The following is a 14,543-nucleotide window of genomic DNA, read 5'->3' on the forward strand; positions in this document are numbered from 1 at the left end:
GAAGAGATAACACTCCTACATTTGTATTCACCTAATAAAGACACAGAATTTATGAAGCAAAAGTTGACAGAAATGAAAGGAAAAAAAAACACTGAAATGCAGAATCAAAGTTGGAGATTTTAATACACCTATTTCAGCAACGGTAAAAGAAACAGACAAAAAATTCAATACAGATATAGAAGATTTAAACATAATCAGCTTGACTTAAATGATATATTTGGAAGACTATACTCAGCAACTATAGAATACACATTCAGTGAAAATGTGTATTTTCTAAATCTGACCATATGCTGGGTCACATTTCAAAGAACTGAAATTATACAGTCTACTCTGATTAAGTGAAATTAAACTAAAAATCAGTAAGAGACAACTGAAAAAAAAATCATCCTCTCCCATATTAGAAATTTTACAACATGCTTCAGAAAAAAACATGGATCAGGGCGCCTGGGTGGCTCAGTTGGTTAAGTGTCCAACTCTTGATTTCAGCTCAGATCATGATCTCAGGGTTGTGCTAAAGATTCTCTCTCTCCCTCTCCCCGCATTCCATTTGCTCTCACTCCTGCATGCACTCTCTCTCTCTTTCTTAAAACAACAAAAAAAACACCCCTCCCCCCAAAATGAAAAAACAAACAAAAAAGACCCACATGGATCAAAGAAGAAATTCCAATGGAAATCAGAAAACATTTTCAAATGAATGATAATGAAAGCACTACACAAAATCTTGGGGAATACATATACTGGAGAAAGATGGAAAATCTATGCTGTAAGTTTCTATCTCAAGAAGCTAGGGGAAAAAAAAAATCTAAAACCAAAGAAAGCAAAAATAACATAGAAAGAAGTCAATAACATGTAAAGAAACTATAATGAAGAAAATCAAAACAAAAAGTTGGTTCTTTGAAAAGTTAATAAAACTGATTATCAAGAAAAAAATTTAGAAAACACAAATTACCAATATAAGAATGAAAAAGGAAAAAAGCATTACAGATTTTCCAAACATTACAAAGAAGGTATCATGAACAACTTTATGCCGATAAATCTGAAACTGAGATGTGCTGGACAAATTCTCTGTAATTCAACAATGCTAAAGAAAGAGGAAATCTTAAAAAAAAACTTTCCCATAAAGAAAATTCTTGGCCCAAATAGCTTCAATGGTGAATTCTTCTAAACATTAAAGAAATAAATGTCAGTCTCACACAAACTCTTTCAGAAAATAAAGAAAAGGAGAATTAACATAGATAACAAAACCTAACATAGACCTTATGAGAATGAAAAATTACAAGCCTTTCTCTCTCATGAATATAGGTATTAAAAATTCTTTAAACAGTCATTAGCCAAGTGACTCCAGCAAGATATATAAAAGGAAAAATACATCATAACCAAGTAGGATTTCTTCTAGAATGCAAGGTTAATGTAGCATTTGAAAATCAATGCAGTACACTGCATTAACAGAAAAGAGCCATTCTAATAGATGTCCCCCCAAAAGATCTGTTAAAACTCAACATCCATTCATGATAGAAAACAAATCTCTTTTACCAATTTAGAATAGAAGAAAACTTCCTTAATCTGATATATATATATATATCAGATAAAACCTATAGCAAAAATCATATTAATTATGAAATAGTAAATGCTTTCTATGTTAGGTTGAGAATAAGAACGTTCACTTATCTAACCACCACTTCTATTTAACACTGTATTCAAGGTTCTAAACAGTGCAATATGGCAAAAAAAAAAAAGTCAATATACAAATATTGGAAAGAAAACGTAAAACTTTATTATTCACAAATTATATAATTGTGTATACAGAAAACCTAAAATCATTTCAAAAAAATAAGTGAATTCAGCAAGGTTGTTGCAGGTCAACATATAAATATCAACTGCATTTCTAAGCATTTGGAGCAAGCATACAAGAAAAAAATACCATTTGTAATCAAACAAAAAATATCAACTACCTACTAAAAATTTAACATAAAAATGTAAAAGGCCTCTACAATGAAAATTGTAAAACATCACTGAGAGAAATTTAGAACCCAAATAATTTGAGGAAAATACCACATTTGTGGATAGAGAAATTCAGTAGTATTACTTTATCAATCCTCCCCAAATTAAACTACAGATTCATGCAATTCCAATCAAGATCCTAGCAGGGCTTTTGTTTGTGGGGGAAGGAAGCAGGGTAGTTGACAATCATATATAATTGCAAAAAGCCTAAAATGACTTTAGGACACGTGAAAGAGAACAAAAAAAGTCAGAGGTCTTAATATTACCACCACACATAAAAACTAATTATAAGGCCATAAACAAGAATAAACAAATAGATAATAGAAAAGAAGAGGGAGCCCTATTAAGACCTACAGATACAGTCACCTGATTTCTGACAAAAGCATCACTACAGTTCAGTGGGGACAGAATGGTCTTTTCAAGGAATGATGCTGGAACAATGTGATACACATAAGAAAGGAATGAACCTGGATCCTGCAACATTAACAAAAATTAACCCTGGATGAATCATATCCTAACATGTGAAAGGTAAAACAAAAAAAAATTTTTTTTTAAAGATGTTATTTATTTGATAGAGAGAGACACAGAGAGAGAGGGAATACAAGCAGGGAGAGTGTGAAATGGAGAAGCAGGCTTCCCACTGAGCAGGGAGCCCAATGTGGGGCTCGATCCCAGGACCCTGAGATCGTGACCTGAGCCGAAGGCAGACGCTTAATGACTGAGCCACTCAGGTGCCCCAAAACAAAAATTTCTAGAGGAAAACAGAAAAATATCTTTAGGCGCTTAAAGTAAGCAAAGTGTTCTTAAATAGAACATTTCAATAAAGCATTAACCATTACAAAATGGTAAGTTAGACTTCATTAAAATGAAGAACTATTCATCAAAAAATAATATTAACAGAGTGCTAAGCCAAGGTACAGACATGAGAAAATATGTGCAATACAAATACCTAAAATGTGCTTCAATCCAGAAAATATAATGAATTCTAAAAATCAGTAAAAAAAAAAAAAAAAAAGCCCATGAAAAATAAAAGGCACTTTATAAAGAGGATATCCAAAGGTTCAATAAGCATATGAAAAGTGACTCAACATCATTAGTCAGGTAAATTCAAGTTAAAACTACCACAGGATACTATTACCTACCTATCTACTGAAAAGGAAATATTAACCACATCTAGCAATATCAGCAATTGGAATGCTCAGAATTTGCTGGTGGGAACATCAAATAGACAACCATTTTAGAAGATTGTCCGACAGGATCTACTAAACATACATATCCCTTATCACCCACTGAAAGACAGAGGTAAGGACGGACACAGCAGCATTACTCATGATAGCCAAAACCTAGAAATAATCCAAATACCATCAAGTATATATTCATAAGATGAAATGGAAAAATTACGGCTACATGAAACAACTAATGAGTCCCACACACGACACTGAATGAAAGTACCAGATACAAAAGAATAGTCCGTTTACATGATGTTCAAAAACAGGCACAACTAGAAAGAAGTGACAGAAGTCAGAATAGTGCTTCTCCTTTTTATTTGAAGTAGGGAGAAATCAAAGAGAAAGGCATGGGGAGGCAACTAGGTTACTGGAAATGTTCTGTATCTTGGTATAGGTGGCAGCTAAAAAGGCATGTATGTAAGTAAAAATGTAATGAATGGGTCTTTTAAGACTTTTATACTCTATCCTTTGTGAATTACATAATATGAAAGAAAACACACGCTATCTCTTAAAACTCTACTTCCTATAAAGTTTATCTTTTATTTTTCCCTTTTTGTTTGACAAGGTATTTTTCTTCTTGATGAAGAAATCATCAGTATCCATTTGACCTTAGAATTAAATTATCTTAACTCTCATATGGCAAACTTTAAGAAAGGGGATAAAAAGCACCATCTTTCTCCAATGATTACAGTAAAAAGCAGGCTTAGCTTGCATAATCCAACTACTTTATAATCTTTTTAAGCAGGAACATCAAAAAGTTGTTATAATAAAAGATCAAAATGAAGAAAAAATTATAGTAAAATAAGCTTCTGTTAAATCAACATCAAAAAGCCCCTTTGACCCTTTCTCTGGAGCAGAGGAAACTATAGTAAACTGAATATGGTAATTACATGTTTTTCTGTGTTTTAAAATCAATAAGAATAAAGTACATGGTGATCATTACATGTTTGTCATTGCAGATAACCAGAACCAGCTAAAAGGACATTCTGTTGATTCAGGCATCTGTAACTATTTCAAAAAACACTAAATAACCATTAAAATCCTGGATATGAGTTACCTATGTGGTAGTTAAAGAAAAATAAAGAAAAACTACATAAATCCTCTCTACAACAGAGTTAACAACATTATGACAAAATGTTTGAAACACTCTTTAGCTCTCTTACATCAACACCATGTAAAAGACAGTATTCTCAACATTGTTTTAAATCGAGGAAATTTATAATCAACAATTTAAGAAGCTTTGAAGCAGTGTAGCAGCAGATCCTAAATTAGTATTAAACTTCCTCAAGTCTCCCTAATCACAATACAACATACTTGAAATCTTGAAAATGAAAGATATATGGTGAGTTTAAAGACAAGACAAATAAAATGGAGCTTAACCCCTGCCTTCATCTAGTATAATGAAAGAGTCTAGTTCAGGATTCATGTAAGAAAGGAGAGAATTTACCTGCCAAGCTGGAACAGAAGTTGAGTTGGACATGACTGTTTTTTGCAGCTCTTCAAGGACAGCATCTGGGAGAGGGTTTTGTGACTCCAGGAGTGGTTTACACTGAACTTGTCTCAAAAGTAAGATAATAGCTGGCTGATCAGGGTTACTTTTTAAATTCTAAAAATTAAACCCCAAATAGAAATACATCAAATAGATTCTTGAATGTTAAGTGGCAATTAAGTATTCTCCATGTTGGAAAAAAAAATGTGAACTTAACCTTTTCTTAATAAAAAATAAAGAACTACAAAAGTAAAATAAATAAAACAATGAACAGCTTGAGAATATCAAACTCCACATTTAAATTAAAATTGATAATGCTATTATTGTAGTTTTTAATTCATTTATTTTAGTTTGTCTCTTTGACTTGTTTTATTCACAGGTGATATCCTGAAAAACTTAAGTTCTGAATGTAAATAGGTGAATTCAGAAGACATAAAATTAAGTGAAAGCTAACACTATTCCTTATCGGAAGAAACTATACAGGAAGAGCTATAACTTATAGTTTTTTTTTTCCTTTTTCAATCTCTTCACAAAAATATTCATTAGATGTCCTTCTCTAGGCACAGACTTCCTAAACACTGTAAGAGAAATGACCCATTTACCCATTTCCCTAAGCCATTATTTATACACATACACATACAGAATTATATATATGCATATGTATCTCTTCATATATATATATATATATATATATATATATATATATATATCTCGAAGAAGTTTCAGAAAGTTCTCTAAACAAGTCTTCCACTGTTTTAAACATTTCTTTCTTTATTGCTGGTCCCTCAATAACATACTTAATTTTTTTAATTAAGTTATAGTCTTAAATATATGTGATTGCTTTCTTCTAAGAAATTGGCACAAAAAAAATAGTAAGATTCATAAAAGTATCCCTTATTCTGTCAGAGAGAGCATAGCAACTGTCAGTTGCTTATTAAACACTCACTGCATAATACTAATCTGTCCTGAATTTAGATGGAATTTCTTAAATAAAAGAGAAAATTTATTACTCTGCTTTTCAGAGAATTCAAACACCAAAGGGACCTTCAAGGATCCATTCTTCCTTCTCTGTAAAATTCATCTCCTCCCACACCCTCTTGCCCCCCCAAAAAAATTTCTAGAAAGAAAATACAGTCTCGACTTGGTAAGCATTTATGAAAAAAGATGCTTTCAGAAGAAGCAATGTTTGAAAACCCACATTATCCATTCAATTATTTCTGAGTAGGTTTATGAAACTGATTCATTCACTGAATACATATTTACTGAGCCCCTACTATGTGTTAGGCAAGGTGCTAAGGATTTACACACAGAGCCTACAATCCAGGTATGTACAAGGTAACTACTAAGTAGCTCCAGTTGCCCACTTACTCCTCATTGTCTTTCTATGTGGTTCAGAGCTTTAGAGATGCCAGAAAATACAGCATTCTGAAAGTAGTAACCAGAAATCAAAGGGAAATATGGCTTCCATAATGGTATTCCCCCCAACAAAGACCTATTAAGTCCTTGAGTCCTAGAGTCAGACAAATGTGAGTTCAAATAGCACCTCAATCATTTTCTAGCTGTGAACTCTTGTGCAAATTACTTACCCTCTCTAAGCCTTAGTTTACTCATTTATAAAAAGGGGATAATAGTATTTATGCCATATATTCTTGGGAAGTTCAAATACAAACTGCTAAGTGTCCTGACAGGCTTATAGGAAGTACTCAATAAATGCTGGGTGGTATCATCATCATCACTATCATCACCACCACCATCATATGCCCTTTAAATACTGTGCATTCCATGTTTAATGTTATCTTCTAAGTAGGATAAGAATCCATAAATCTCAATGCTCAATTTCATAATAATACCTTTGTGCAGAGGGCTTCAGCTTCAGATATTCTTCCTGTGTCTATTAGACCAGTGACAGCTTGGGAGAGAGACCACTTTTCAAGAGATTGGTTATACTCCTTAAGGAATTCTTTGTCTTTAACTGTTAACAAAAATGTTAATGTTACTTTCTTCTGCAATTTATAATGTGTTCTCAGAGGAGTAATCAATTGCTAAGAAGTATTACAATTAGACTTATCATGCATATACAATTTTTTAAAACTTACATGTATTATAGGAATACCATAGACCATCCTAGTACGTGCCAGGTTTCTGAAAAGTTTCATGGTAGGAATATTTGTGGTTGAATAACTTAAAACTTTATAGACTTGTGATTTACATAAAAAATCACTTTACAGTAAAACTAAAAATAATTCATTGAAAAAATTAAATACTGTGACATAACTGACATATGATAAATTACACATATGTACATATTCAAATTCTACAACCTGAAGACTTTTGACATGAGCATATATCTATGAACCATCACTACCATCAAGATAATGAACATATTCATCATCATGAAGATTTTCACCCTACCCCTTTGTAATCACTTCTGTCCCCAACATACTTCTCCTCTTACTGTCTGTCCCAGGCAACCACTAATTATTTTCAGACACAATGGATCAGTTTGCATTTTCTAAAATTTCACATAAATGGAATCATAAAGTATAGCATATAGTATTGTCTAGCACCTTCACAACTATAAATATGGTAAATTACATTTCCAGATGTAAAGCGACTTTACATTCCTAGGATAAACCCCACTTGATCATGATGTATTGTTACCTTTTTTATGTGTTGTTGGATTTGAATTGCTACGGTTTATAATGAATTTCGGCATTTGTAGTTCCACAGTATTCTTGTTAAAGTCTTTGCCTGGTTTTGGTGACAGGATAATGCTGGCCTCAGAGAAGAAGAATACCAACTTTTCTATTTTCGGGAAGGGTTTGTATAGAACTGGTATTATTTCTTCCTTAAATGTTAGGGAGAATTCCTCAATGAAGCCATCTGGTCCTGGAGTTTTCTTTGTCGGAATATTTTTAACTAAAAATTCAATGTCTTTAATAGATACAAAGCTGTTTAGTTTATTTACTTCTTCTTAAGTGAGCTTTGTGTCTTTTAAGGAATTTGTCCATTTCATCCAAATTGCCAAATTTAATAGTGTAAACTGTTCCCAAGATCCTGTGATTAGCCTTTAAATAGCTATAGTGATGTACCCTCTTTCATTCCTGATGTCTGGCTAGAGGCTTATCAATTCTACTGATCTTCTCAAAGAACTAGTTTTCACTTTTGTTGATTTTCTGTTTTCTATTTCACTGATCACTACCTTTTATTACTTCTTTTCTTCTGCTTACTTTGAGTATAAATTCTTCTTCCCTTTTCTAGTTCTTAAGGAGAAGCTGAGATCACTGATTTGAAGGCTTTCTTTTCTAATGTAGACATTTGATGCTATCAATTTCCTGTAAGCAGTGCTTTAATAGCACCGTAGAAATTTGACATGTTTTTTTTTTCCTTCTCTTTCAGTTCAAAATATTTTCTAACTTCCCTTCTGGCTTATTCTCTGAACTGGATTATTTAGAAGTATGTTATTTAGTTTCTAAATACTTGGGAATTTTCCAGATATTTTTCTGTTACTGGTTTTTAACTTAATTCTATTATATTAAAACAATATGCTTTATATATTATTTGAGACCTTTTAAATTTATTTCAAACATTTCTGGCCCAAAAGAAATGTAGGTAGATGTTCTGTGTTCACTTGACAATGCTGTTATAAAGAAGTATTCCATAAATGCCAATTAGGTCAATTTAGTTGAGAGTGTTGTTCAAGTCTTTATTATATCTTTACTGATTTTTTTGTTCAATTGTTCCATCAATTATCGAAAGAAGAGTACTAAATCTCTAACTATATAATTGTGGATTTGTCTGTCCCTCCTTTCAGTTCTGTAAGTTTTTGCTTCATACATTTTTCCACAAGCTTCTTTTTTTCTACCTATTTTATTTTGAAATACAATGCAGATTATATGTGTTTTGAAGCTCTGTTACTTAGTGCCTAAAGGCTTATAGCACTGTTATGTCCTCTCAATGAATTGATTCCATTATGAAATGACCTTCCTTATCATTGGCAATATCCTTTGCTCTAAAATCCAGTTTGTCTGAAATTAGCATTGCCACTCCAACTTTCTTTTGATTAGTGTTGGCATGGTATATCTTTTTCCAATCTTTTACATTTTAGGCTATTTTTGTCTTTATATTTAAATATACATTTATATTTCATCTATGTTTCTTTTAGGCAGTATATAGTTGGCTCTTGCTTTTTTATTCAATCTGACAGTTTCTGCCTTTTAACTGGGGTGTTCAGACCATTTAACTTGACTACTGATATGGTTGGGCTTAACTCCAATGTGTTACTTGTTTTCTATTGGTCTTATCTGAGTCTTTGTTCCCTTTTTCTCGTCTTTGAATTATTTTTTACAATTTCCTTTTATCTACCTTGGTGGCTTATTAGCTATAACTTTATTTATTTAGTATCTACTTTACATTTTTAAGTATTCATCTTTAACCTGCCACAGTCTACCTTTAAGTAATATTATACCACTTCACTTACAGTATAAAAATTTTACAACAGAATATTTCTGTTTCCCCTCCTGTTCTTTGTGTTATTGTTGTAATATGTGCTTTAAAGAGTCAAGTACATTTTAAAGAGATTTCTAGTGTGTCATCTGTGGATCTGTTTCTATTGATTGATTTATCTCATTATGGGTGGTACTTTTCTACCTCTTTGCATGCCTATTAAGTTTTAACTGGATACCAGACACTGTAAATTTTACCTTGTTGAATGCTGAACATTTTTGTATTCCTGTAATGTTCTTGAGCTTTGTTCTGTATGCAGTTAAGGCTCTAGAAAATGATTTCATCTTTTCAAGGCTTGTTTTTAAGCTTTGTCAGATGAGATCATTCAGCCTTTAGTGTAGAGCTAATTATGCCCACTACCTTCTTGCAATATCCTTCTGAGTACTTTACACTGAATTCATTATGTATAAAATGTTTTTCTAAACTTACTTGAAGCAGAAACAGCAGATAACAGTGCCAAGTACAAATCCATTCTCTTTGGCTGAGTGTTGTTCACTAGAGCCAGTTTATCATCAGCATGACAGGCTGCCATTAGCCCAGCCCAGACAGCAGGATCACCTAAACATAAGGAATATAGTTAGAAGGCTTGTTAATATCAACATATTGCTGAAAAACTATCAAAAATGAGAGTGAGTTTATAAATACCAAAAAATTAAATCAAAAATAAAATAAATTGTATCTCTAGAAAAAATCCATTTTCTTAAAAGAAATTGATTTATACTTCTTTTCAGAAGACACATTACTATATTCATCCTTCAAGATTTGTCTTTTTCTCAAAATACTGCAGAGGATAAGAAATATCCTATTAAGTTCTTCCATGGCTGGTTAGCTCAGTTGCCTAGAGTACTGTGCTACTGTGGAAAAGTCGATTATATTCACTTTCATTGGACACCAAAGGCAAGTCTCAAAGAGACACAGTCATCATTCAAACCCCGTATTAAAGGTCCAATCATAGGAAAAGCAAGATAGTATTTCTCAGTTTTTAAGAAAATTTCGAGTCAAAGGAAAAGCTCAAGACAACTCCATTTACCTATGTTCTAACAGTCAAGCATGAAAGTCATTTTATCATTCCAAGTGAAGCAATTCTATGATTGTATCTATCCCTTCATTGATTTGATCTTTCCTTCTTTCCTTCACACCTTGACAGCAGCTTCAGGGGAGAGGGGGAAGCAGTGGACTGAGGTGGTAATAATAAAGATTATGCATATAGATGCCTCTTTTTTAAAAAGGTAGTTGTAAAAAGGTGAAAAAGAATTTAGAAATTAGAAGAGTTTTTATTTTTTGGTCTTCCATAAGTCATATTTTGCAGGTTAATATCTGCATGGTCAATATCTTAGGCCTGCTATGTTTAAAAAAACAAATAATTTTGGGGTCCCTGGATGGCTCAGTCGGTGGAGCATACAACTCTTGATCTCAAGGTTGGGATTTGAGCCCCACATTGGGTGTAGAGATTACTTAAAAATACAATCTTCCAAAAAAAACCCCAAACAAACAAAAAGACAATTTTAAAATCCCACAGGGGTGCTAGTTAACAATATAGTCGTTTATTTTATTTTTTTAAGATTTTATTTATTTATTTGACAGAGAGATGGAGAGAGCACGGCAGGGGAAGCTGCAGGCAGAGGGAGAAGCAGACTCTGTGCTGAGCAGGGAGCTCGACGTGGGGCTCAATCCCAGAACCCACCTGAGCCAAAGGCAGACACTTAACCAACTGAGCCACCCAGGTGCCCCAACAATATAGTCATTTAAACAAAAATTTTAGCTTAAGTTTTATATTTTTTCCTATCTAATTGTTCCATGCAATATATATCCTCTATCAAATGTCTGAAATGTATGTCTACTTCACTTATAGAGGATCAGTATTACTGCTAATAGTACAGGAATCATTAGAAACCTTAGGCAGATAAAAAAATTTTTACAAAAAAATTAAATGCCTATCTCCATATTATACAATAATTTCTGCCCAAGACAATGACTACCTTATTTTAAACAACAAAAGACATAATCACACTCCGGGATAAGGAAATGGGAACCATTCCTTAGAATTCCTGAGATCTGATTATTGTATAATGAAAGACATGTGACTGTCTTAGACCTGGGTTTCAGCTCTAACAATGCCACGGATTAAATGTGTGCCAGCTTTCCCTTTGGGACTCATTTTTCTATAAAACAAGACGAGTGAACTAGATGATGGCTCAGGTGTCATCAGGCCTAGAACCCAAAATTCCAAATGAAGTGGACTCAGTTTGTGAGTATGAACTTATTTCTAAGATTAAGTGAAAAACTCCTTTAGGGATCTTCGGGTATAGTTTTAATTTCAGGAGGGAGGAAATGGATATCAGCTGGCAGTAATTTCTTCTGTCATAATTCAAAAGAATTACTGCTTTCATTAACTCTTCCACAAGTAATCAGCAACTCAAATTCCCTATGAAACCAAGTGATAATATAAATATATGTATATACTACGAACCTAAAATTTTTTAAATATAATTTGCTAAAAATACCTTTTAATATCACAGAAGCATTGACCTAGCAGAAATTGGATTTTTTTAATTTAATTCTAAAATCTTGGGATTATACTTAAATTTCTGAAAAGATTCCTTTGAATATCATCTATCAAAACTATACTTTGATAAAGTTCTACAAGATCACAAGGATAAAGATCTGCAAGGATTAGGTATATAGCTACTACACATAACTACAATTATATTTACTTTCACTGGACTCCAAAAACAAGTCTCACAGAGGCACTCATCTTCATTGCTCAGTCCCCCTTTCAAGCATCTTATAGGATGATTCTAATTCCTTGAGTATGTATTTCTCCAGATAATATGGGAAAATAAGATCATTATAGAAGACCTTATCTGGGCAATCTCACCTTTCTAAAAGTTTATGTCACTCACACAATCAAAAGCTAACAGATCTTTTATCATTCTATATCCATGATAAAAATCCTCGAGAGTAATTCTATCTAATACTATCTTGAACTAACCTCTAAAAATCAAAAACTTATCCAGTGTATAACAAAGACAATTCCAAATGTTTAGGGTCTCTTTTGGTTCTATTACATAAATGAAACAAAGAATAAACAACAAGATGTTGGTTTGTTTACTTGTTTTATAAAATAATCTCTGATTTATTAAATATTTTGTTTAGTTAGGATCTTTACAATTTACTCTGAAGATAACATTGGACTTATTTTGTACAATTTGCTTCCTAACAGTCCCTAGCCAAAAACAAAAGTTTTCTGATTTAACAAATGTTTGAAGTACTCTGCAGGAAAAAAATTATTTAATTCTGTATCTCATATTAAAAATACTACTATGTAAAAATACACACTGATAGGTATTCCAGTCCTCTAGCAATGATAATGGAAGTATACTGATGTGGTCAGAGGTACTTCTTCAGTGATCAATGTGATCAAAGACACAAAGACGGGCTAGCTCAGGTGAGGACATCACCTTGACATTCCAACAGTTACTCCAGAAGACATATCTCCACTCTTTAAGGAGCCAACTACCCATAAAAATAACTAAAATAACTAAATATGTTCATTAAATAATTTAGTAGCTATAGGTAAACCTCATTGAAGCAGAGTATGGAAAACAAAAATAAAACTACTTCTTGAAAATACACAATTCAGTTTCAATAAAGTATCTTTATGCAGATATTCCTTCCAGCCTGCTTCAAGAATTGATTATCTCTTAATTATCAGGAGTCAAATGCAAGATAATCAAATAATATGCAAAAGCTTAGAATATTTTCTTAAAATTCCTTTACTTCATGAAATGCAAACTCTGTGTCTATAGGTCACAAATGCAAGACCAGAAGAATCTGAATTAATGAAATGGATTACATTATATTCACCTGGAGAAAGAAGAGCTGCTTTCTGAATGGTCTTTAGTGCAATATTTTTTTCAGTTTCTGCTGAACTGCTTCCCATAGCTAACTGATTTACTGCAGTGTACAGTAATGCCTTCTGCATAAAAGAAAAAGTGTTAGCCAATTATTTTTATAGCTCCATGACATTCAAACTGACTAAAAAAAGGACTATATCAGGTATGATATAACGTACTAAACCTAGGAAGAAAAATTATTTTATTGTTTCATCAATAATAATATTTAACAAGTAGGACATTTTCTTTGTACGGGAGAAAACTAACCTTTCCATGATTTGAGTCCAAAATATGAGCCACATTTCCTGCTACAGCACCTCCCTATAATAGAAAATATTTAGATAAATGTATAAACTTTCACAAATAAAAATTAACACTGATAAAAGTCTTTCCACCAAATATTTTATCACATTCATAACTTCCAAATTCCTGAAGTATCAAATGATTACTGCTTTAAGAGATGTTTAGTATTTTTATAAAAAATCTTTTCTACTACGATCATTTCAACTCTACTCTTTTAAAGTATTCATTAATGGTGCAAAAGTTACACAGTTTTACACCAAACACAAGTACATATTTCCTAACAATATAAAAGAATGTGAAAGAAAGACTGAAAGAGAAAGAGAAACAGAATCACAAAATTTATTTTAGGATTAATATCGTTTTATTCCATGAAAATATGGTATTTTAAAAATTTCTGTAGTTCCTAGTAAAATGAATAGCCAGGGCACCTTGAAGCAAATCACTGCTTCAATAATCAACTCAAAACTGAAAATGAAAAAAATATATACATCATAATTTTTGTAAAGTAAGCTTGAAATCCTTAATTTTTAAATTCAGTTAGACATTTTACCTGGAAAAGAAAGTGAATTATGAGAATGATTTCATTTTAATTCAGAAGCATACTGTTCTCCTAATTTTATACTGGAACTGTATCAGAAATGTTTTGTACATCATATTTAGCATATAAAGAATGCCAAAAAAAAACCTTTAAAAATATGTTAATATAAAACAAATAGAAGATGGATTAAAAAGAAAACAGAAAACGTGGCAGAGTAAAAGGAGGATTCAGGAGTTAGATCTGGGATGATCTATCACCACAAATACTAACTGTGGTTTTGCACAAGTTATTTATTCTCTCTGTCTCAAGTGTTGTCTATGAAATGGACATTAATTGCAGCTACTTCATGTGGTTGTTGGGATAAATGACAAAATATATACAATAGTTGGCACATAATAAGTACTTCATTCTAGTACCTAATAATGATGCTCTTCTAGGTTCTTTGAAATACCATGTGCAAAAATGAGTAGGAATAACATAAAATCAGACCCACAGAGACTTCAGACAGTGGAATTATTAGATATAATAAGTGTTCAAAACATAATTAGCTACTACCATTATGTTTACCCACTAATTAGGCA

General features: G+C 32.2%; 1 protein-coding gene across 5 annotated transcripts in view; it reads right to left on the bottom strand.

Moving 5' to 3' along the window:
* SKIC3 (SKI3 subunit of superkiller complex) overlaps positions 1-14,543 on the bottom strand; it is a 166,820-nt gene that overhangs the window by 26,141 nt on the left and 126,136 nt on the right. For all 5 annotated transcript variants that reach the window (XM_025866793.2, XM_025866792.2, XM_073888263.1 and 2 more), the window contains 5 exons: positions 13,389-13,442; positions 13,093-13,204; positions 9,655-9,783; positions 6,570-6,691; positions 4,678-4,836 (listed from right to left, as the gene is read on the bottom strand). In XM_025866793.2, the coding sequence (XP_025722578.1) occupies positions 4,678-4,836; positions 6,570-6,691; positions 9,655-9,783; positions 13,093-13,204; positions 13,389-13,442 (576 nt within the window). The remainder of the gene's footprint in view (positions 1-4,677; positions 4,837-6,569; positions 6,692-9,654; positions 9,784-13,092; positions 13,205-13,388; positions 13,443-14,543) is intronic.

This window comes from Callorhinus ursinus, unplaced genomic scaffold (assembly GCF_003265705.2).
Source record: "Callorhinus ursinus isolate GAN/ISIS: 27379988/994484 unplaced genomic scaffold, GSC_fseal_2.0 scaffold3, whole genome shotgun sequence".
NCBI lineage: Eukaryota > Metazoa > Chordata > Mammalia > Carnivora > Otariidae > Callorhinus > Callorhinus ursinus.